Below are 26665 nucleotides of genomic sequence, written 5' to 3'. Positions count from 1 at the left end.
AGGTGTTTTGGTCTTTAGTTCATGTTAGGAATCTTTATAAGTTTCTAAAAGAATGGTTTTTGAAAAACGATTTTTAATTGTCAGGTGACTGGTAATTTGGTATTTCTAAGACAAGGATATTTCAAGTTTTTATTACATTGGACTTATGGTTTTGAAGTTTGGGGCTCGGTGTTTATCTGTTCTGTGGCATTTTAACAATAATTAAGACGTTGAAGTTAAAGTTAGAGTTTTTGTAAAAATTATAATTACGTGGGGAGCTTTAAAGCGTCTGTTAACATAAGGAATTATAGTCTTGAAGTTAAAATAGATGTCATAAATCATTAAAATATATCTAGATCGTCGGTTAAAATAATGGGTACCAGGAATTACCAAAAAATTTCGTATTTAAAAAGCTTCTCTCTCCGTCTTTCCAATAAACTTACAATTATAAAACAAGTATTCAACCGTTGAACCATTACATTAATTCAGTCCTTCGTGTCATCATTCAACTGGCTAAACATAATATGTCCATTCCAGTGACCTTTTCAACATACTTAAATAACCTTAGGAGGTTATATAACCGTCCTTTTACAATAATTAGATTATGATTATTTACAAATCGATAAAGTTTGTGTATACAAATATATCAGACATTGTCAAACGCATGTGACCACCGGCGTGATCAAATGTAGGATTTTACATTACACAACGTTTACAATCATAGGATCACATGGAGATGAGTTCAATACACATCAATTAATATATGTGAGATTTGATATAATTCATTCTTTTTATTTCCTGCAACTTTGGACGCAACAAGGAAGTGAAAACTAGCTAGAAAAGGTACATTCAATTCTAAAAATACTTTTAAATGTGTAAATTAGTATTATTATAGATATTTAACTGTTATATTTTCCTACAAGCAACTAAAAATAATGTGAAAGGAATTGTCGTTCGTATGCATCTCCTATCTGCAACGCCTCTTTAACTTACAGAACAGTGCTGGCTCAATGTTCACCTCCCGTGTCATGTTTTTACGAGAATGTTAAATTTAATATAAATGCAGCGGAAACGGGTAAACTTTAAACGATCACTTTCATAACAAAGTAATGGCTATTCCATTTAGTAAGTTCAAATTGTCCGAAAAAAAATATTAAACAATCTAAAAGATACTACGTTTGTCCAAAATAAAATTTAAAAAATAAAAATAGTGTTGTACACAAAATGGGGATTGCTGTTACTCAAACCTAGATATGTCCCTTTAACAGAAAATTAATTACAATAAAATCATTTAGAGGCAATAATTTGTTTAAACAAAATAAAGATAAGAAAAGTTTAAGGAGGTGAAACTCTACATTTATACGAAACGAAACAACAAAATATATGAGTTAAGAACACAAGCCAAAATATATGAGAACTGGATGATGTACATATTTTGCGACCTTTCAATTTGTCTTAACCATGCTGTTGCCTGAATCACTATAGTTAATGGAGAGTTGGGCGCCTGCAAACATGTTTAACACCTCCACTATGTATGTGCCTGTTACAAGTCAGGAGCCTGTTATTCAGTAGTTGTCATTTGTTGCTGTTTATTGTTTGGTACATTAATCAGGTTTCTAAATCAGGCTGTTAGTTAAATCATTCGAATTGATTTTTATTCGTTATGTCGGGGCCTTTAAATTATAGCTGCTGTGCGGTATGGGTTTTCATTATTGTATAAGGGTGTACTGTGACTTAGTATTTGTTTGCTAAATTTTACGTCATTTGGTCTCTGATTGAAAGTTGGCAATCATTCCACATCTTTTTATTCTTTAATTGATCATTGTTCATTTCGTCTAGGAAATTTTTTCTGATAAACCTAGGTTAACTTTAATGGTTCTATAACACCGTTATTTCATGGGTTACATTTGCCCATTATTCTCTATTCTGTAAACCCCAAACCAGATCGTCTGTTCTCGACCAGTTTAATACAAATTGAACTGAGACTGACCTGTACAATCAAAATTGTTCGATATTTATTTTGTGGGATTATTTTTATCTACTTTTTATCTACCCTACACTTTCATCGTAGGCAAAACTTCTACTGCTAATCAACATGCCCTCATTCTCTAGAGGCAGTCCAACTTCCATGCTCTTATTCCGGTCGAATGACTGACTATGCTAGGCCTAACGATCAGATACATTGTTAAATGTGCTTGATATTTTTGCTAATCTACCTTATGCAAACAATGATCAATCAATCAATCGAAAGCCAACACTTTCTGTTTACACACGGTATGCTCTAACAAAATGCAAAAACAATTTACAAATGCCAACCGGTGAATTTATACACTAACACAATGTAAGCCCTTTGCGATGAAACACACTTCGAACGGTCCTTTCTTTTCTGGTAGGTTGTTCTTATTTCTTGCAGAATGGAATTATATTTTTAACATGATAAACATATCAGATATCAGGCATTCATCAGCTGTAACAGACACTCAAGTTATTCCCTCCCCTTTTGGTTAACAGGAAGTTTTTTTTAATTCAACGCGTAATGGCGAGTAATGAATTAGTTTCTTATAACGGAATTATATACCATCTACAAGAAGTGGGATTTATTTCCTTCCGAAGTAAAAAGAGACGTTGCAAAACAAATAAAAATGTTTGTTATCAATAATATCTATTAATTGTTACGATTTTTTTATAATAACTGTATACTGTCAATTTCAGTTTTCAATATCGAAAGAAAGAAATAAGATAAAAAAAAAAAACTATGGCACTAGGGAGCCAATTTCTGCTACTATTATGGAAGAATTGGACACTACAGAAAAGGAAAATTTGTGTTACATTGTTTGAAGTATTATTACCACTGTTTTTTGGACTGATATTGGTACTAATTCGCTTCCTTGTGAAAACGACGGATTATCCAGATAATACAATATGGCAGAGTCCAAACTTTACAAAAGCTGATTTGAACTATAAAAATCAGATTTTGTTTGCTCCAAATGAGACGCTTATTGAAAATATCATGATAGATGTTAAGAATTCAATAAATGAGAAATATCCATTCCCAATTTCAGGCTACAAAAAGACTATTCAAGGTTAGTTTAGATATTATACAATTATTATCCGAAAATGTTGAACCAAAAACTTGCATTGGTGACCCCATTTTGCTGACATTGTAAATTCTTACAGACATACTAATAATAAGTTACAAGATTTTTCAAAGACTGTCAAAGACTCTTGTTTCTTTGGTAGTTATAATTGGTAGTCGACCTGTCAATATTTTATCAAAACTTCGAACTTTAATAAATACTTTTACCAAGCAGAGTTCAAATCGTTTTATGATATACTCTCGGTTTTATTCATTCGTAATCTGTCCCACAGGCGATTGGGCATAAACTCCCCTTTTTTGTAAATATTTTTAACTGTTTTCACTTATTTAATGTTATTTTGCTCTTATCCATACAATACCGGTACTACAATAACATTTTAGCAGCATTTTTACATTATTTATAGTGTTACCTGGTATGAATAAGAGTAAGAATAATATTAAAGAATATTTACTAAAAATTAAACTAAAAATGGTTGTCCATGCCCCAAGCGCCTGCATGTGATCTTTCCCCCATCCGAGCTTAACATATGATATAGACACATTAAGGAAACTTGAATATTGTTGAAGCCCGTGTGTTGACCACCGGATGGCTTTTCTGTTTTCAGAATGTTATTGCTTTACCGTTTAATTTACGTTTACTCAACATTTTTTACTAAGTTCGTAGGCAAGGATTATTATACTTACTAACGCTCTTACTATATCAAGGAGAAGTGAATGATCATATTTATATATATTCCAAATATTCTGTTTAAGGCAACAAATCTGAAATCAGTGGCCATAAAAAAAACTGATCTGGTCAATAATTAGTAGACATTTTGTGAATAATGTGCATGGGATAAAAAGTATGTTTGGTGTGTCTGGATTTGCTGTTTTTTTTTTATAAGAATGTAGCATTTTCATTGTAGGTTTGTTCTTCCGCTTGTCTAAGTCGGTCAATCACCATGTCGTCAATCATGATTGAAAAACGGATGCAGATCTATGGATGGTTTTTGTTTTTTTTTCTTGTTTTTTTTTTGTTTATTAGTCCCCTAACGACGAAGTTTTGCACTCCGTCTGTCTGTCTGTCTGTCTGTCCATCCGTCAGTCCGGCAAATCAGTTTTCCACACTTTTTTCTTCGTGCTTGAAGATATTGATTTGATATTTGGTGTATTGCTTTATCATGACAAGTTACAAATCAAGTTCGAATTTTGTTCCGGTCTGACGATTTTGTGCAGAGTTATGGTCCTTGAACTTGGAAAATTCACTCAAATAATCAGTTTTCCGGACTTTTTTTCGTCATGCTTGAAGATATTGATTTGATGATTGGGATATAGTTTTATCATAAAAAATTACAGATCAAGTTCAAATTTTGGTCCGATCTAATAATTTTTGCAGAATTATGGTCCTTGGACTTAGAAAATTCCCTCAAATAATCAGTTTTCCTCACTTTTTTTCGTCAAGCTTGGAGATATTGATTTGATAATAGGTATTTAGTTTTATCATGACAAGTTACAGATTAAGTTCGAATTTTGTTCCGGTCTGACGATTTTGTGCAGAGTTATGGTCCTTGAACTTAGAAATTTCACTCAAATAATCAGTTTTCCGGACTTTTTTCGTCATACTTGAAGATATTGATTTGATGATTGGTATATAGTTTTATCATGAAAAATTACAGATCAAATTCGAATTTTGGTCTGATCTAATGATTTTGTGCAGAGTTATGTTCCTTGGACTTAGAAAATTCACTCAAATAATCAATTTTCCTCACTTTTTTTCGTCAAGCTTGGAGATATTGATTTGATAATTGGAATTTAGTTTTATCATGACAAGTTACAGATCAAGTTCGAATTTTGTTCCGGTCTGATGATTTTTGCAGAGTCCTTGGACTTAGAAAATTCACTCAAATAATCAATTTTCCACATTTTTTTCGTCATGCTTGAAGATATTGACTTGATATTTGTTATGTAGTTTACACTATGACAAGTTATAGATCAAGTTAGCATTTTCTTCCAGTACAATGAATTTTTAACCGGTAGGGGACTTTGTATTGTCAGGCAATACTCATAGAATGCTTGTTTTAATTATTTTTTATAAAGAAGAATAGTTTTCATATTGATATATGATATATATGTTATATATATAATTAACTGTCTGAAGTTATTTTTTTCGAATTGATTAATCAGGCACTATTTTAGTGTGGCATAGTTGTTAAAACAGGGAAAGTAAAGTCTTGGAAAAAAACAATGTACATTATTGGATGATTATGCGATTTAATGCACTTACAGTAATGGCGTCCATGTTCCTAGTCATGTTCTTGTTTCTCAGTCTTTATGTTTCTATGTAGTGTTTTGTGGACTGTTGTTAATCTTTTATGGTTTTTCAATTCTATTTGCTATAGTACTTTGGATTGTTCCCGTGGTGTCTTCTTCGTCTTTTTGCCTACTTTTTACTTTGTACACATTATTGAAACACATCTTTTTACAGGATTTAAGACACAACAAGAGTTATTAGAATATCACAATCTTTATTCTGATGAGATATGGGGAGCTGTAGTATTTGATGCGAGTAAATCGTACGAGTCAAGTCTGCCAGCTGATATCGTATATGATTTACGTGTTTCCCGTGCTGATCCAATGGATAGGTGGACTACAGAGTTTACATACAACTTTGTTCAGACGACAAGCCCTAGGAATCTTAAAGCTGATGGTGGTGTACCAAGTAAACACTTTTTTGTTTTAAATATTTAAAAAAAAACATGAATAAATTAATAATGTTGTGCTTTATACTACTAAAAATAGAATTATGGGATAGCCGACCGACAAGAAATTGATAATGTTATGTTTATACTACTAAAAATAGAATTATGGGATAGCCGACCGACAAGAAATTGATAATGTTATGTTTATACTATTAAATTTGGAATTATGGGATAGCCGATCGACAAGAAATTGATAATGTTATGTTTAAAATTGAGAATGGAAATGAGGAATGTGTCAAAGAGACAACAACCCGACCATAGAACAGACAACAGCAGAAGGTCACCAACAGGTCTTCAATGCAGCGAGAAATTCCCGCACCCGGAGGCGTCCTTCAGCTGGCCCCTAAACAAATATATATACTAGTTCAGTGATAATGAACGCCATACTAAACTCCAAATTGTACACAAGAAACTAAAATTAAAAATAATACAAGACTGACAAAGGCTAGAGGCTCCTGACTTGGGACAGGCGCAAAAATGCGGCGGGGTTAAACATGTTTATGAGATCTCAACCCTCCCCCTATACCTCTAGCCAATGTAGAAAAGTAAACGCATAACAATACGCACATTAAAATTCAGTTCAAGAGAAGTCCGAGTCTGATGTCAGAAGATGTAACCAAAGAAAATAAACAAAATGATAATAATACATAAATAACAACAGACTACTAGCAGTTAACTGACATGCCAGCTCCAGACTTCAATTAAACTGATTGAAAGATTATGTCTTCATCATATGAATATCAGGCACAATCCTTCCCGTTAGGGGTTTAGTATCATACCATCATAACATATATGAGAAGAACATAACCCGTGTCATGCCAACACCTGGTTTTTAAATAAATGTGTTTAGTGCCGATGCAAAGACCCTATAAGTGAATCAATATACTACTAAAAATAGAATTATGGGATAGCCGACCGACAAGAAATTGATAATGTTATGTTTATACTACTAAAACTAGAAATACTGAAGAGCCAACCGACAATAAATTGATAATGTTATGTTTATAATACTAAAAATAGAATTATTTGAGAGCCGACCGACAATAAATTGATAATGTTATGTTTATACCACTAAAAATAGAATTATGGGATAGCCGACCGACAAGAAATTGATAATGTTTAATTTTTATACGCCCGTCAAATTTTTGACGGGACGTATTATGGTATACAAATGTCCGGCGTCCGTCCGTCTGTCTGTCCGTCTGTCTGTCCGTCCGTCTGTCTGTCTGTCCGTCTGTCTGTCCGGCGTAAACATGTCGCACCGTAACTTGAGGATGACTTATCCAAATTTCATGAAACTTAACATAGTTGTTTCTTATGATGGTCAAACAATCTGTATACTTTTTGGTGATAATAAGATTAAAACTTTTTGAGTTACGGGACTTAGTAACTAAAACAGGTGTGTGTTTTTTTTTACATGTCGCGCCGTATCTCAAAAACAATTTATGATTATTGCTTAAAACTTTACACACTTCTTAGTAATATTAATCTTAAGATCTGTATACTTTTTGGTGATGATTCAAAATTTTATTTTAGAGATATTGAGTATTTTGTTAAAAAAGGGGGAGGAGTTTTTCACATGTCGCGCCGTATCTCAAAAACAGTTTATGACTATTGCTTAAAACTTTACACACTTCTTAGTTATATTAACCTTAAGATCTGTATACTTTTTGGTGATGATTCAAAATTCTATTTTTGAGTTATTGAGTATTTTGTAAAAAAAGGGGGAGAGGTTTTTCACATGTCGCGCCGTATCTCAAAAACGATTTATGATTATTGCTTAAAATTTTACACACTTCTTAGTTATATTAATCTAAAGATCTGTATACTTTTTGGTTTTGATTCAAAATTTTATTTTAGAGATATTGAGTTTTTTGTAAAAAAAAAAGGGGGGGGGGGGGTTTTCTCATGTCACGCCGTATGTCAGAAACTATTTATGCTTATTGCATAAAAATTCACACACAAGACGACGGGCGTATCATGCGCTTATGGCGCAGCTGTTTATTATCATTTGATTTTGTACCTGTAGATGTTTTTGCCTATTTTTTTCTCTTTAAACTACATAGAAGTAATGAAGCAACAATTATATTTTTTCAGACTATAAGAAAACAGGCTTTCTGTGGCTTCAATACGAGGTGGATAAGGCTATCATTACGCAAAAGTCGGGAAAGAACAATTTCTTTGATGATATTGAGATCAAGATAAAGAAGATGCCATACCCTCCATACCTTAAAGATCCTCTCTTGGGTGCAATTCAGCAAAACTTACCTCTGTTTTTGATGTTAGGGTTTATTCTTTATGTGATACAAACGACAAAAAACATAGTTTACGAGAAAGAAAGAAAATTAAAGGTGAGAATCGACTACTTTATCATAGTAAGAGACTGAATAAGAAATTGATTTTTCCATTCTCAATTTTATATTTTTAAGTTTTCTTGGAAAAATAGAGTATATATTTGAATTATCAATTTTATTTTACTTACTTTGTATAAATTAATTGATTGATTGTTTTTAACGCCACTTTCAGCACTATTGTGCTATTTCGTGGCTGTCAGTTTTTTATTGGTGGAGGCAGCAGGAGTGTCCAGAGAGAACCACCGACCATCGGTAGGAAAACTGACTATCCTATTCAATATAGTATCTCAACTTTTAATTGCTGGCACTTTTCTTTATTCCGAATGCTCGTATTATTTTTTTATAGTCTAAAGGTAATGTATTATATATGTCATCACCATATATTAAATGTACTCCATACGTCCATGATTATAATAATAACTTACAACTCCGAAGCATGAATCGTTCATCTATTTTTAAGGAGTCTATGAAGATGATGGGATTAAGTCCCGTGGTATACTGGATGTCATGGTTTGCTGTCTCGCTGATTTACCTAGTTATAGCTTGTTTTATATTCACGTTATTGCTGTCAATCAAAATAGGAGTTCATGGAAGTGTTTTGGGGAAATCTGATCCAACATTGACCTTTGTCTTTTTTCTGTGCTACGCTATGTCTGTTATTGCTTTATCGTTTATGATAAGCACATTCTTTAAAAAAGGTATGTTAATTTGAAAGTGAACAGTTAATACGGTGTACATTTTCGTATTTATCGTTTGGCTTTTCACAATGAATAGCTGAAATGTCAGGCTTACTCGGTTATGATAAAGGTTGATTTATACATAAATGAAATAATGCAGCATCGACGTTAAAACAAAGAAATTTTTGTAACTAGAGATACCTGATGGTGTGGTTTTAAAGTCCTCTTAAAATAAAACGCGCTTTAAAATGGAAAACATCTTTTTTATTCTTTTTTTTTTAGAATAAATATGAAATATTCTTACCTCTAATCCAAAACTCACAAAAATCTTTCATCGTTTATATTATAAAGAGAAACACTATTTACAGTTTCTATTTCTTCTATTTTAAATTGCATAACAAATTAATTTTTCGATGACTTTTTTCATGCTAAGTTAACAAAAATAAACAAAATCTGCGTTTATGAAATCACAAACGAAAATTGTTATCCAAAATGATACGTTATCACACACATTAGAGCTATTTTCCTAATGCTTGTAGTTTTAAAGTTTGGTTATACTGAAATGTTATTGATGTTAAGTATAATGTATACAAGCTGAAGCCCCGCCTATCTATTGATTGCAGATGTCAATCTAAATTACAATGATTGAACAAACATTTGTACAAACAAAACAAGCAAGCCAACCAAACCTTCAAACTACAAGTATTAGGAAAGTAGCTCTAAAGGCTAGCGAAATCAAGAAATCTAAACATACTTTAATGAAATTGTTTAAGTAATTCTATTCAATTTATCATCTTCATTCTTATTTCTTATAGCCAACACAGGTGCCTTTGCCGGAGGAATGATACACTTCTTAACATATTTTCCCTATTTTTTCCTTGGCGATGACAATCGATACGCATCACTGACATTGACACAAAAAATCCTGGCTTGTGTCTTCAGTAATAATGCAATGGCATTTGGTGTCAAAACAATAGCATCTTACGAGGGAACAGGTATGAATCTAAGAATTGTTTTTGTTTTTTTGTATGAATTCACCGCAAACATTTATTATTTTCGTCATTTTTTATTTTGTTTTAGTTGCTTGGTTTTTTATCATAAATTATATGTCTAGGGATTGAAATCAATACCAACCTTGGCATCTTTTGGTTACAGAATATTTTGGATCGTAAATTGCGGACAAGGTTTTCCTAAAGCCTTACGGTCTGAAAATTACAAAATAATCGTTTTTGACAATATTCCTAAATTAGCTGACTTTGGAGCCTATAATGTACTATTATGAAGACATTTGTTTTACCTAGCACTAAGGTTTTTCAAATAGATCCATTTAAGAACCAGATTATGGCCCTTTTAATATTTTATAATCCAGTTTAAATTCAAGGCCATCTTTTGCCAAAAATGAACCTTGTCATGCGAAAAGATACTGGCATATATGAATCTAAGATATCATGTTCAGCCAATACCTTTGTCTATTAAACCGATTTTTTCATTCTGAAACAATCATGTTGAACTTTGACAATGTTCCTTGAATTTTGAATTAAAATTAAATTCACAAGAAGATACTTAATCATCTTATAAATTTGAAGGTGAGGGCGCTCAGTGGAACAACTTTTACAAACAGCCAACAGTTGACAGCAATTTTACATTACTGACATCCATTGTGATGTTACTGTGCGACACGGTTGTTTATCTATTCATCACATGGTATGTAGATGCAGTAATGCCCGGCGAATACGGAGTACCAGAGCCACTTTATTTCCTATTTACCGTAAGTAAACACAAACATAATTTCGGTAAAACAAAGACTTTCAATTTTTCTAAACACATTTCTAAAAAAGAGTTTGTTTTTCAAAATACTATTATATTTGTAAGGTTTTACAAAAATGGTAGTAATAATGTGATAAACATATATCATAGCAAAATGGTTACAGAATTTCTGAATAAAAACATCATCTTTATCATATTCCTATTTATTTAATTCTTTATATTACTTCAGAAAAAATACTGGTTTGGATCAAGTCAGGTCAGCAAGTTTGATAGACAAGTATCCATTGTTGCACAAGATTCAACTTACTTTGAAAGAGATCCAACAGACTTAAGACCTGGAATATCAATTCAACACTTACGAAAGGTTTGCAGTTTATGGGCGATATAAGAAGGAAAACAAAATTAAGAAATGATTCTTTTCAAGATATGAAAAACTGCAATTTAGCTTGATTATAAGTGATAGCTGTATATAACTCATTGTGTGCCATTTTCAAAAGGAAGAAACATATCCATAAGGACGTTTTACCCCTTAACGCCTTTCTGGGTGGAAAGCAACGCAGAAAATATTGAATCCGGTTTATACAAAAAAAAAAGCTTCTATGGCCTATAAAATTGATAAAATCAATTGGGATTTTCTAGTATGATTTGAATATAAACTAAACTGTTTACTACTGCTATCAGCGCGAACTTTTACATGGTGATTTTAAAATAAGTCTTTACATCCTAAACAGTTCGTCCAAGTTTCGTAGAAATCTAAAATCGGACTCAAAAGAGAGTATACGAAATCGAAATGTTAAATCCCCAATTTCGACACATCGGAAATGTGCTAAACGTAGCAAGTGACTGTTTTGTTAGGTTCTTTAACAATTGCTTCACAATTCTTATTCATATCAATATAGGTGTTCGGGTCGGGGAAGACGAGGAAAGTTGCCGTCCGAGATACAACGATTAATATGTATGAAGGGCAGATAACCGCACTGTTAGGTCATAATGGTGCTGGAAAAACAACCACGATGTCAATGTTAACTGGTAAGCTCAATTTACATTACACAAAATGAAAACAGTGCAGTGAGGTGAGATTTTTTTTTTTTTTTTTGCTCCTTGTTGAAGGCCTCACTGTGACTTTGAGATGAAGAACAGCAATAAAAGCGCTGTTCCTTTGCTTATTGTTAGTTTTTTTGTTGTGCATGTACTGATTTTGTGTCATGGATGGATACCCCATATCCTTTGTTTTTCTATTAAAGTACGGCAATTCTTATGACTTAATAGATCTCACCCCTATTTTAATGGACATCCTGATGCTCACATTTTTTTAGCATTAAAGAAAACACTCTATATATAATTGGATTTTATACCAAGAAAAAAAACATTTTCAAAAGTAAGAAATTGATGTTGTAAGATACAGTACAGGCTAAATTGCTACGAAAATGAGATATCAAATTAAGTTATTATAACGAGAAGTGTTTATGATATACGAGTCTAATTCAAAATATCACTTAAAATAGTGTTTCCCTTTTAAGGCTTCATCCCTCCAACCAGTGGAACAGCCCAAGTGAACGGATATGATATAACACAAGATATCACGAGTGTCAGAAGTAGTCTTGGCCTGTGTCCACAACACAATATATTGTTTGATACCATGACAGTGGAAGAACATTTAAATTTTTTTGCACGTGTAAGTGTAATATTTATATATGTTTTACTGTTGGTTTTCAGTGTATTTTTTGTATTCTTCGAAACCCATACTATCATTAATCACAAAGACACGAGAATTGTAAACGCGGACAAATGTTGAACTGTACGAAATTTCCCTTGTTATGTAGTTGCTTTGACATTTGTGGAAGTAAATTAGAAGCAAAAGTAGTTTACCGATCCTTGAATCTCACAAATTAACTTAGAAGATACAAATCAAGGCCAAGAACATAAACTGAGGGAACTTCTAGAAATCCAAAAGGGGCGAGACCGAGTACGTCAACAGGGTACGCGTGTTATACTAAATCAGATATCAAAAACATCCCGCAATTGTGTCATTCTTAGAAAAATACTGGAATTTGGTTCAAGTATCAATATTGTCGCCAAATGTAATATTTTGGCTTTAATAGTAAACATACGAAATTGACGTTCTTATTTCATAAATAAAATAAATAAATTCGTATTTATTGGAGTCAAAAAAAGATACAAAGAAGATAATAAAACCATTTGTAAAAAACCAACCATGGTCAACAGTAAAAAGACACAATACATTACACGGCAACTTAAGATGAAGCAACTCGCGCCCCACCAAAAATACCGGATTGAATACATGTAATCTAGAATGTTCTCCACTATTGACATCAGTTGCATAATTTCCTGATTTGCTTTTATAGTCAGGTGATTATGGAAAGATTTCATTTTTTCTACCCCACATGCTGCACTAATCAAGAGTTGCAGTAAAGGAAAAATCTTGCAAATATAAAAAAAAAACTTTTCCCATTTGAGTTAAATGGGTTTCTTTTTCCTTTTTTAAAACGTTATCAAATTTAAATGTCTGCTTCTTGCTTTAGCTGAAGGGATGCCCGTCAGAGAATGTCAAAAAAGAAGTAAATGAAATGATAGACGTTCTTGGGTTAGAAATGAAAAGACATAAATTTTCAAGCACGCTTTCTGGTGGACAAAAGAGGAAACTCTCGGTTGGAATTGCACTAATTGCAGGCTCAAAGGTAATCTTTTGTAAGATTTTTAATAAAAAAAACTTAGACAGAGATTATTTGATTTGTTTAACATGACCTTTGATATGGAGTTGTAAATAAAGTATCAGATACCATTAAAATCTGCCCTCCACACGAAATTCCTAAAAACATTAAAACATTAACATGATAAAGATCTAACAAAACACAACCACTGACGAACACATGATATCAACAGTTTTTTTTTTAAATCTCAACCCTTCACTGTTAAACTCAATCTGTGAGGCAACAATAGATACAAAATAGAACGTGCTTTCAAATTAGTACATGAAAATCACTTATCTCAATAATTAGGGTACAATAGATAAATGAGAAACCAAGTATTTAACAATTATCTACTGTAGTATATCGTTAGGCCATCTGCTTTTTTTTTTGTCAAATATTATATCTCGATTGCAAGATTGACTGGAATTTGCAATTGATGAAATTAAGGAACATTAACAAAACAAACCGAAAAATCACTGTAGATGTATAGATCCACACAAACCGTTATCAAATGAACCACCAAATAACTGCCTTTGGCTTTGTATATTAAACGATTACTAGTATTTTACATACACATTTCACCCTAATATAATGCAGGTAGTGATTCTTGATGAACCAACATCTGGTATGGATCCGGGTGCCCGCAGACAGACATGGGATATTTTACAGAAGTTCAAAGAAGGCAGAACTTTAATATTATCTACACATTTTATGGATGAAGCAGACCTTCTCGGTGATAGAATTGCTATTATGGCAGAAGGGGTTGTCAAATGTTGTGGAACATCTTATTTCCTGAAGAAAACATATGGTAATGCTACATCTATTCGGTGTTCATTTTAACTTTTACTTCCCTTGTACGACAATGGTCAACAACAATAACAAAAACGACATCTTATGGAAATGCATGAGTTTCGCCCGTATCTTTATTTTAAAATAACCTTTGCAATTTCTCAATAATGTATACAGAATAAGCTTTTGACACTTTTCTCCATATAAAAAGGTATTTGAAAAAGTTAAACTAAAAATTGTACGCCCATTTAGTATCATCCTAAATCAAAGACCAGTATTATGTAAAAGGTCAATATACAGAAACATATATGTAAGATCATGTAATTGTAAAAGATATTAAAAAGGAATTGGTTGATTAAGACAGTTGTATTTAATTTTGATATGGATTTAATTTTGAATGATAATTCAATTTATTTTGATTTATAGGAGCCGGATATCACTTGATAATGGTTAAAGATAAAACTTGTCAAACGTCTAGAGTTACGGAGTTGGTCAAATCCCATGTAGCCACGGCGTCATTAGAGAGTGAAATAAGTGCCGAACTTTCTTACCTGTTACCGTTTGATGAATCAGACAATTTTGAAAAGCTCCTACTTGAAGTTGAAGATAAAAGTAATGATCTCGGAATTGCCAGCTTTGGAACAACAGCAACCACAATGGAAGAAGTATTCCTTAAGTATGTAAAATACAAAGGCACGGTTTCATTTGAAATTCTAACAGTTTTTAACATTTCACTCTGTTAATGCAAACTTGAACCAGATCTCATAAATCCCACATTTGAATTATCAAACGTTTATCTCCCTTATGTTCTTTATATAAGATTTGAAATAAGATTGATGTTATCAGTATGTTTCATTTTAACTCGGAAGATCTACTATTTTCTGCGGTATTCATCTCAATGAATAATAACATTAACGATACCAATTTTTCTGCACCTGATGCGCATTTCGACAATAAATGTCTCTTCAGTGATACTCGAGTCCAAAACATTTGAAAATCTAAAGATTATTACAAAAATGAAGAGCTCATAAACCAAAATGGACAATAAAGTATAGTCAAAGTCGGGCAAGGAATCCGAGCTTTGGGTGAGGGAGATATATTCCTTAATTTAAAATAATTTCCAAAGTTTTGTAACAGCAGATTTAAATAACACAAAATCAGTATTTCCATGCCAGTACCGAAGTACTGGCTACTGGGCTGGTAAATTAGAATTTGGTTGGTTTTTTTTCCATTGAAGTTAGTTATTTGTGTCAACTTTCCAGCATGACTCACTCATTTGGTATACAATACAATCGCAAGTGCTTTTATTCTGTTTCTAAGTAGAAAATATTATGTCAATATTTGTAACTGTAAAGTCTAAAATATCCGGGTAGCTATCACAATGTGTACTTAATAACATTAACAGTACCAAGGTTACTGCACCAGATGCGCATCTCGACAATAAATGTCTCCTTATTGATGCTCGATACCAAAGTATTTTAAAATCCAAACAACACAATATATATAAACACAAAATCCGTAGTTTCATGCCTACTACTGGGCTGGTGAAACCGTCGGGGACTAACAGTCCACCAGCAGAAGAATCGACCCAGTGTAGTAATAACATTAACGTTTGTCTGTACCAGATGGGCGTTTCGACAATAAATGTCTCTTCAGTGATGCTTGTAATGTTTCAAAAATGTAAATTTTTGATTATCTTTATGTGGTTCTTTTCAGAGTGGGCGAACCAGATAACGTAGAAGAGGAGAGTGAAAATGTGGTTCAAGGCATAAGCAATCCTAATTACGCTGAGAATCACCATGACAAGAAACCATTATTGAATGGTCATTCAAATGGTAAAATTGCAAACGGCTATGGAACGTTAAGCAATGGCGTAGCTTTGAACGAAACTGCTAGTGGAAATTTTATTGGTATGTTGTTATCACTTATTGTGATTTTATACTATATTTTGGTTTAGGAAAGATAGTTACACTTATGTCTACATATATGATACAAGCATTTTAAGATAGTATGGAGAGATATTGTGAAACAACCTACTCTGGGGCGGTTTGAATCAGATGTGGATACTAAACAATTCCAAAGATCTATTTAGAGAGCACAATTTAAGTCTCTTCCCTCTTGTAATAATATTCAAACATTTTACTTTTCTACCTTTTACACAAGAATTCCCCATTCAAATTAAAAGACCCATTGAAAAATTGGTTTCTGCATTGTTTCATAAAAATGAATGGCTAGCGTAGATAAAAATATCATGTTTTAGGGAGGGATAAATAGACTTTGTAAAAAAAACACACTCTGATTCAAACAAAAAAATCTCTGAAACTGACATTATCAAGATACTTGATTTATTAATTGACAACATATTTGTAATTTTCGGAGGACGCGTTTTTTAACAAACAATCGGTTTTCTCATGGGAACCAACTGTGCTCCTCTTCATGTCGACTTGTTCCCTTATTCATATAAGGCAGATTTCATACAGGAACTTCTAAGGGAGAATGAAAAGAAGCTAGCATTATCCTTTAACTTCACATTCCGCTATATAAATGATGTCGTCACACTGAATAAGTTCAAAGTTTGGTGAGTATGTTGAACGCATCTATTTTCCATCACTATTTCCTTGATAAAGGTTTGCTGCTTACATGGAATCTATACCCGTGTGGCGAAGTTGAAGTCAACTCTTCGAAAATTTTACGGACATTACGAGTTGGTTGACCGTTATGGAGACGGTGACGACGGATATGTTCCAATTTTCGTAACCACAATCCCATCCTCATTTCCTGATCTACCGAATTAGACATATCGCCGTATTTTAATTAATCAAGCAACACGACGGTTGGAGCAGAATCTGTTTACCCTTCCGGAGCACTTGAGATCATCTCCGTTTCTTGGTGGGGTTCATTTTCATCAGTTTTTAGTTTTATATGTTGTTATGTAGACTGTTGCTTGTCTTTTTGATCGTGTTTCGTTTTTTTTTTTACATGTTATTGTCAGTTCGTTTTCGTTTTCGATCGACTTATGAGTTTATCTTTGGTATCTTCCGTCTTTCTTTTTAACGAAAACGTTTTAACGTGTAGAATTGTTTAAATTACAGTATAATATTTTAATTATCATTTTAGCTTTTAACAAAAATATAAAGAAAAACACTGGTAAAGACTTGGTATGGCAACAGTTCTATGGGATGTTCATTAAAAAAGTTATTCATACTCTAAGGAACCAGCTAGTAACAGGTGTGCAACTCATTGTGCCAGTCGTTTTTACAATTATGGCCTTGTCAATCGAGCTGTCTATTCCAAAACAAACAGACGAACCACCTCTCACTTTGAATTTACAGCCTTTTGGAAACGGATTGACTGAATTATACACAACTGGGAAAACTCCAAGTAATCTGACGTTGGGTGTAGCTTCCAGATATGAGTATGCATTGAAAAATCGTAATGACATTCCATTTAGTGTGAATACTTATCCCTTTGATATAGCTGTTGTAAACCAGACTAAAGCGGTTGGAATTGCCACGTTCAATAAAATGTATATCATTGGATTAGAAATGGAGAAAAGTATGAAAGATAACCAGTCAGTTACAGAGATAATATCCTATTTCAATGGACAACCATTCCATTCACCGGCTATATCACTAGCATTTACTATGAACGCTATTTTGAAACATGCTACTCAAAACAATAACAATTCAATCACTACTATCAACTTTCCTTTACCACAGTCATTATCGGAAAATGCAAGGGGTCTTTTTTTCTCAACCTTAGGAACTGGTTTTGTTGTTGCATTCACAGTAATATTTGGAATGGCGTTTCTAATTGCTAGTTTTGTGCTATTCTTGATAAAAGAAAGAGCTACTGGAGCCAAGCATTTACAGAGAGTTAGTGGAGTAGGAACAGGAGCGTTCTGGTTTTCTAGCTTTTTATGGGACATGATTAATTACTTGATTCCAGTACTTCTCATTATCATTGTGTTTGCCGCTTTTAATACTGACGCTTTTGTGAAGGATCATCGTCTAGGTATTCTGTTTGGCCTTTTCTTGTTGTTTGGATGGGGTTCACTGCCATTTGTATACATCATACAGTTTCTCTTCAAAACTCCACCTGCCGGGATGGTAGCTGTAAGCATGCTTAATATTCTTTCAGGTAAGATATTATCGATAATACATGGGCACACTGTTTTGCCGAAAACAACCACTGACTTTATTATTTAACATTGTACGGATCTCACGTGCAGTCATAGCTGTTGTATTTTATACTGAAATAGAATAGGATATTAGAGTGCCTCTCAATTGTTGTCAGCCAACAAAATTGTTGTTTTGAAATATAATTAACAACGATCTAATGTTTTTTTTTTTTAGATTTGAATTCTTTTTAACAATACCAATTATGTTCATATTTACTATCCACTCTGTATATTCAGTTTCAAGTGTTAATATTAGGAAATAAGAAAAAAGAGATACTTACACGTTTTAGAAAAACCAATGTTTTATTACCTTATGTTACATTCAGCTTATCCCGGATGTAAAAGAATTCTTCCGACGTTTGAAGTATGTACATAACGACGCAGTTTTTTATGAAGTGGATGGTGTCAAAGATTGTTTGGTTCAAGAAATAATATTCAACTTCAATAATATCAAACTTCCTTTTTCAGGTTTGGCAACTTTGATGGCAGTGTTTGTATTGAAGATACCCGACTTAGGAACAGAAGATGTAGCCACCGCTCTTGACTGGGTATTTTCAGTTATATTTCCAACATACTGTATGGGAACTGGCATTATGAACGTCTACACAAATTATGGATACACGGAGGGGTGTAAAGCAACTGGTTATCCGTTGATATGTGAATTTTACAATACTAGTAATTGTTGTCCGCGTAAGTATCTTCTCTTCAATTGATATGTGTTATTGACAACACCGGTCCTTGCTGTCCAGGGTTCGGGTAAGTATCCTCTCTTCAATTGATATGTGTTATTGACAACACCGGTCCTTGCTTTCCAGGGTTCGGGTAAGTATCCTCTCTTCAATTGATATGTGTTATTGACAACACCGGTCCTTGCTGTCCAGGGTTCGGGTAAGTATCCTCTCTTCAATTGATATGTGTAATTGACAACACCGGTCCTTGCTGTCCAGGGTTCGGGTAAGTATCCTCTCTTCAATTGATATGTTTTATTGACAACACCGGTCCTTGGTGTCCAGGTCCCGGGTAAGTATCATCTCTTCAATTGATATATGTTATTGACAACACCGGTCGTTTCTGTATCTTCAGACTAAACTGTGACATGGTATGGTTTTTCTCATTGTTGAAGGCCGTATTGTTGCTTACATCCACTTTATTAGAATTTTGGTGGATAGTTAGTTGTCTCATTGGCAATCAAACCTCATCTCCTTATTTTTTTATATCAAGCATAACTTTTTTTTTGTATCTTAAGTTCTTTTTCCTTTCTTTCAATTTAACAAATCAATAATATTACATAGATTTTGTGTCATTTGTATATGTGTTATCATAGTCAATAATTGTAAGATTGATAATTGTATAATACTTCTTAAATACTTTCATACATTGATTTTTTTAAATTTATGTCTCTGATACAAAAAAATAGAAGATATCAAAAGGTTACAAAAGTTTCATAAGTCAAATGACTGATAGATACATGTAAAAAAAAATAAAAAAAGGTACAATGATAAACAAAACTTTACACAGAAAACATTTTTTAGCAATACGAAACAAACTTAAAAACCATTTTGACCCACATGCTCCGTAAGGGTTAACAGTTTCAGATTCACTAGTAGCATTCCTCGTGTTTCTGATCAGAAACAAATATCAGTGATAATTCAATGAATTGTTTATTTGATTTTACAGAATGTACAGACAATTGTTTTAAGTTTCAAGACAACTATTTAGCATGGGAATTTCCTGGTAGTGGAAAATATTTTTGTTTTATGGCAATACAAGGAGCTTTATTTTTTATTATTCTGTTTTTGTTTGAAACTGGCGTTCTTCAAAAGCAATGTGCCTCTTTGTCCGATAAGACCACAAATGTAGGACAGTATACTGGTCTCGAAGAAGCAGAGGCAAAGGTAGGAGGTATGGCCGAAGATGATGACGTCAGAGCTGAAAGGGATCGCATAAATACAACAGAAGTTCGATCACTTATTGCGTCTGATTCAATTGTCATAAAAAATCTAAGGAAAAAATACGACTCATTTTTGGCAGTAGATGAAATTTGTGTAAGCGTAGCTAAGCAAGAATGTTTTGGATTACTTGGTCAAAATGGTGCTGGAAAAACATCCACATTTAAAATGTTGACTGGTGATGTCATTCCTACATCCGGAAATGCCTGGATGAATGGACACGATATACAGCATGAAATGAAAACGGTAAGCATTTAGTATTCTTTATAACAAAGTATAGTATTACATGTATTGTCTTTTGAATGCTGTCTAATTCAATAATTCTATTTGCCACTTGACGTTAAGCGAAGAATCGAGTCCTTATAGATTTCAATAATCAACACTAATTTGAGTTTTTCTCTTACAAGATTCACCAGTATAACGACATATATTTTTTTATAATATTATTTGAATGTATTTCGACGATCTTCGACATGCCGATGTCGTTCGTTTATATATATATAAATAAGGAATATTCGTTATACACTTTTTATTATCAGGTTCACAAGCAATTAGGATATTGTCCACAGTTTGATGCTTTGATAGACCAGATGACAGGAAAAGAGATTTTGGTCATGTTTGCTCGTCTTCGTGGTGTGCGTGAAGGTCAAATAAAAAGCATTGTTGATGATCTTATAGATATTATGATGCTTAGACAATATGCAGACAGGCAATGTGGTACATACAGGTAATAGAATTTGGATGTTCCATGATGAAGAGATAGGACTAATATCCCAGTAATTGTTTCCCTTGAAATAAAAAAAAAAATCATTAAAGAGTATATATATACAATATACTTTAATCGTTTTTAACAATTTGAGATTTTTCAATAAAATGTTATTCAGAGCTACAATGTTGCTGTTGACGAAAATTTTGAAACATTTTGAAACTTTGGTTTCGTTTTGTTTAATGTGTATTGAAGGACAGCTTTAATCATAGATGTAATACCTTGTAATAGGTGTTTAGTTTTGTTAAAGTTTTTAGGACTCAAAACTTGCCAAAATCTTCTAAAATCTCAGTTTTTGAGCTATCTTTAGACATTTTATAATTTTGTTATATAAAAGACAAAAATAGGACAAGTTATTCAAACGAATTAATGTGACCGATTATCTAATCTGAACAATAAAATTACAAAATTATTTATGATTATAATGATGGATACATTGATCTAAACAACATGAAGAATGCTAAACATGTTAAAGTGTCATGTGTTAATTTGACAAACTCATCTGGAGAAATACGTTTGATGACAACTGTAATCTTATATCATATTGTAGAAATACGGTTAAATTTATACAGAATGTTGCATAAATCTGAATTTTTATAAATAAACCTTGGGTTCAATTTATTTTTACGCTTTTCAAATAAATTCAGTACTAACTTATCTTCTAAAAGAGTATTTATATGAACAGATTATCATTTATGTAATTATCATTCAATTTGTTGACCATTTCTCCCTCCATTTTCACTTGTTATTTATTTAGCCATTGGTAATAAAATAATATGTCCTTTACCCGTTTGAAAATATAATTATATTTAAATGTATATGGATTTGAAAATAAATATCCTAGGTATTAATGTTTTTATATTTCTAGAATAAATCCCATCCATGAATCTTTATTTTTTTTATTTGCATGGACTGAGATACAGTTAAACCATCAAATTGAATAATATTTGATTGGCCTAATTCTTTCATAATGTGACATAAATATTTAATCATATTTAGATAAACACAAAATGATATTTAAAATGAGCCCAGTTGTCATCTACATATGTTTAGAAAAAATAATGTTGTTAGCACCTTAAATTATACGCATCATCGGAGACTGTGCTACTTCGAATGTTATTAAAATTGAAAGACTGTTGGAAATGGTCCTGGTTTGAACACTTTATTGGCTCCACGAAGGATCTACTGGCATCAAAAGAAATATAGAGAGAACAGAATAGAATTAATTGCTTGACATAACAAATCAATATATGCATATAAAATTAAAATACATATATAAAACATTGATGTTATATTTGTGTGCTTTTTGGTAAATTACTAGGGGAATCTACAAACAGCGTTCATGGTGTATAAGTCTCGCAATTCAAAGGCTAAGTCGTTTGGCTAGCAGATTGTTAAATTTGAGTTGTTATTGAAACGATTATAACTTCATAAAAACGAAAGTTGAGCGTACCAAAAGGATGATATGAAATAAAATAAGTTAAGAACTAAATAGTATTAGTTATCAGGGTTGTACACAGGTGTGGAAAATACATACACCCTGATGCGCAGCCGAAGGGTGAATGCATTTTCAACACCGAATTAAATCACACCAAGATAACGAATATATTTCTTTTAAAGGTTCCTTTCCCTTTTTTTTATGCCGGGATGTCAAAATTGAAAAAAACGCTTAAATGAAAAACTTCCACTACAACATTTTTCAACACCGATTTTGCTGTGCACGTCAACTATTACTTTTTTTTATTTTTCTTTATTTTCGAGAAATTTGGATTATTTTTTAAGGTTTTTTTTTAAGTTTTGTTTTTTTATAAAGTTCTGCAATTTTTTATTCTATTTTTTTTTGTTTTGTTTTTTTTGCATATTAATTTTGTCAAAATTTTAATTTTTTGGAAAAAAATTTGGCAAACTTTTATTCTCCGGGTGAACAAGGGTGGGGAATGTTGTTTACACCCGAGTAATTAACCAATCATATTGCGGGATTCTTGTTTCTTAAGATATTTCTTAACAATACTACTCATTCATTCCGGAAACCCAAATGGTGTATAATATCATATTAAATTGACATCCCATCATGGAATATAAAGTGTTCTTAGGTGTAAAAAAGACAGAGATAAATACAAACAGACAAAAATCCATATGTGCAATCAAATATAAAGCTTTGGTACACCTCTTTTTACATGTTTTAATCAAATGACCTAATTGATGATTTATTTTTACAATGATGTTTATAATTTCATCATATACCATATACTGTCTGATAAAATTTACCCCTCCCCCCCCCCCCCCCCCCCCGAAAAATGTTAATTATCTTTTTTATATTTGTTTCACAATGTAACCCATACGTTTTGGTTCTTGGATGGAAATTTGAATATCGCATAAAATCTTAATCAATTGCAGTGGTGGTAATAAAAGAAAATTGAGTACAGCTGTTGCTTTGATAGGAGACCCTCAGTTTATCTTCTTAGATGAACCAACAACAGGAATGGACCCTGGCGCCAGACGACAGTTATGGAATGTGTTGTCACAAGTTAGAGCAAGTGGGAGAACATTAGTTCTTACTTCACATAGGTATGTACAATGAATCAAAATAATCAAAATTGTATCTTTGAAATGGAAATTTTATCGCCATTTGACTCGGTTCTAAAATGTGAAAGAGTGGCGAATTATACCAAAGGGACATTCAAACGCATAAGTCGAAAATATACTGACAACGCCATGGCACAAAAGGGGAAAAAGACCAAAAGACGAACAAGTGTACACAAAACAAAACAGAGAAAAATGAAGACTGAAGAACACGAACCCACCAAAAAACCGGGGTTTAAGATGTTTATACTCCGACTCAATTTGATAAAATGTTTTGCTCCTCAATTTGAAATTTTCTTAAAAGTCATCATTTTTGGCATGATAAAGATCAGAAACTATGAAATGTTCAGGTTGAAATGCATGCATATAAAAACGGTGATCTATAGCTGTTAACTTCGATGTCAATTGGTCTCTGGTGGAGAGTTGTCTCATTGGCATTAATGCCACATCTTCTTATTTTTATATGTTGTTGTTTCATTGCTGCAACCTCTGCATCTCCATTTGTTCATGATCGATGTTTTAACCTAATTCACTGAATGGCATAAAAGATACCGTTAATATGATAGTTTACAATTATTAACCTTAAATTTTCAATTGTCTGGTATTTGAAACGTACAAAATGGAATTAGAAGTATAGTTTAATTAACTGAATAATAAACATATTCAGTATGTTCACAAGTGAAATCGATTACCGTTATATTTCGCCACATATTGCTACATAATCAGAAAATTGTAAGACGTTAGGTAGAAAAATCAAAGAATATTGCAGAAGCCAAGTTTCATTATTTATAAATACTATCTGTTATACGAAGAAAACATAAAATACTTCAGACGTCATATGAACGTTCATTGTTCTTTATTTACTTGTTTGTCTACATCTGTTTGTGGCATTTTTCTTTTTTTCTTTTTTGGATATATGATTGCTTTCTTGGCGAAATTCAATTTATTTTCATGATAAATCATTCCATTGACAGAACTGATCTGAGACGGATTTGATATTTTTTGTAAAACAAAAGAAACTTTTCGTTCTTCTCATAAATTATGTGATTTTCATATTCTCGAAGCATAAATCAATCCGATGTTAACTTGATTTCATATTTGTATAAAAACTTCGGTATTTTTTACATCATTCTTTAAGTCCACAAAAATATGACTTCAGTTTATTTTTTTCATTATTTATATCTTTCCCGTTTTTTGGTAGAGTTCGTGTTACTTAGCATTTAGTTTTCTATTTTCTAGTATTTTGTGATCTTGTTTGTCGTTTTTCGTTTTTTGCAACGGCTTTGTCAGTTTCTCTTCGACTTATGCCTTTTGGCATCTTCCAATTCTTTCTAATTTCATTTTTGAGAAATATTGAATACTTATCGAGTACTTTTGTAATCGATCTTTAAAGATGTTTTCAATTTCATTTCTTTAAACAGTATGGAAGAATGTGACGCACTCTGCACCAAGATGGTTATTATGGTAAACGGGAGATTCGTCTGCTGTGGAAGTTCACAACATTTAAAGAGCAGATTTGGACAGGGATATACACTTATATGTAATATGGGGCCATCTGAAAATGGAACACAAGACTCGTCAATTCCCCTGAAACAATTTTTATGTGACAAATTTCCAAGTACTCAAGTATTTGATGCACATCAAGGTTATTGTCATTTCCAAATAACAGACAAAAATCTTTCTTTAGGTTTGTTATTCGGTGCAATGGAAAAGGCAAAGAAACAATTTAATGTTGAAGACTATCACATTCACCAGGCAACACTGGAACAAGTTTTTCTAGCTTTTACAAGAAATCAGGTTTCACCAAAAGAAGAAGAAAAACATGGAATCTGTAGACAGATGTGTTGTTGTTTTCTATGTTGTTCTTAGATTTTATGGCTATTATTAGCATTGTTCATGTTGTTATTTACATTCTTATATCATTAACATCATAATGACGAAGCACATCAAAAGAACAAAAATATATTATTTATAGTATTATTAGGCAAATGATCCTCAGATCAGCTGTTCAAACGGAAACAGATGTTACAATGATCTTGAATTGAGTTCAAAAAGAGTTTGGGGTATAAACTTTAAGTGGGACCAAATGAATAAGATAAACAAATACGCTTTTTCATAACAAATAAGTTTTTCGAAATTATCTTTGGTTGTGTTCTTACAACCACTCCACCCTCCCCCCCCCCTTTCCAAAATAAGATGTCTCCAATTCACATACATAACTCTTATAGCATGATCACTATTTCTGAATACGGAATTTTTCTATTTAAGTCTGGTGTTATAAAACGTCGAAATCATTTTAAAATCTTCTAGCCATATTTTGTACATGTACTGGTTTTTCTTTGGAAGATGATATTTTAGTGTACGAAAGCATGGATTATATATCAGCAGATTGCTGTCACTAACTGTGAGCAGTCTTAATTTAGAGCTGTTTTTCTAATGCCTGTAGTCTAAAGGTTTGATTGGCTTGATTGCTTTGTTTGTATGAATGGTTGTTCAAGCATTGTAATTAAGATTGACATCTGTCTGCAATCAATAGATAGGCGGGGCTTCAGCTTGTATACATTATACTCAATATCATTTAAATATAACGTATACAATCTGAAGCCCCGCCTATCTATTGATTGCAGATGTCAATCTTAATTGCAATGCTTGAGCAAACATTTAAACGAACAAAGCAAGCAAGGCATTCAAACTTTTTTAAACTACAAGCATTAGGAAAATAGCTCTAATATGTTTTTCGGACTAATAGTTATACATATATGTTGTCGTTTGTAATACTGGTATTATTTAGTGGTGTGTTACTTGCGCCTAGATCATAAACGTTGTTATTGAATAAAGTACTTTTTGAAGTTATTTTTACTGATCGATATTTTATGTACATTCTGTTATCACGCTAATAGAGAAAAAGAAACGGATTTGGTAAAAAAAACTAACAAGGAATTCATTGAATTAATTGAGAACTGTTTGTTTGCATTGTTTCAGTGCTTTATCAAGTATTGAAAAGTAATTGATTAATTCGCCCGCTGATAACTTGTAGATACGTCACGTAGACACGTCACGTAACAGTTAAATGGT

General features: G+C 32.4%; 1 protein-coding gene across 1 annotated transcript; it reads left to right on the top strand.

Annotated features, from left to right (window-relative positions):
• The first annotated feature begins 646 nt into the window (after positions 1-646).
• On the top strand, positions 647-26443 carry LOC127701597 (phospholipid-transporting ATPase ABCA3-like). Its single transcript, XM_052205554.1, has 20 exons — positions 647-822; positions 2692-3062; positions 5541-5774; positions 7912-8165; positions 8629-8866; positions 9661-9840; positions 10432-10613; positions 10842-10976; positions 11512-11641; positions 12133-12287; positions 13156-13311; positions 13921-14131; positions 14539-14788; positions 15829-16022; positions 17230-18252; positions 18761-18982; positions 19970-20487; positions 20781-20968; positions 23405-23575; positions 25012-26443. The coding sequence occupies exons 2-20, from the start codon at positions 2735-2737 to the stop codon at positions 25457-25459; spliced, it is 5217 nt and encodes a 1738-aa protein (XP_052061514.1). The 5' UTR covers positions 647-822; positions 2692-2734; the 3' UTR covers positions 25460-26443.
• The last annotated feature ends 222 nt before the right edge of the window (positions 26444-26665 follow it).

Source organism: Mytilus californianus, unplaced genomic scaffold (genome assembly GCF_021869535.1).
Source record: "Mytilus californianus isolate M0D057914Y unplaced genomic scaffold, xbMytCali1.0.p SCAF_1, whole genome shotgun sequence".
Classification (NCBI taxonomy): Eukaryota; Metazoa; Mollusca; class Bivalvia; order Mytilida; family Mytilidae; genus Mytilus; species Mytilus californianus.
The sequence above is the reverse complement of the archived record's forward strand: the minus strand, read 5'-3'. Positions and strand labels throughout refer to the sequence as shown.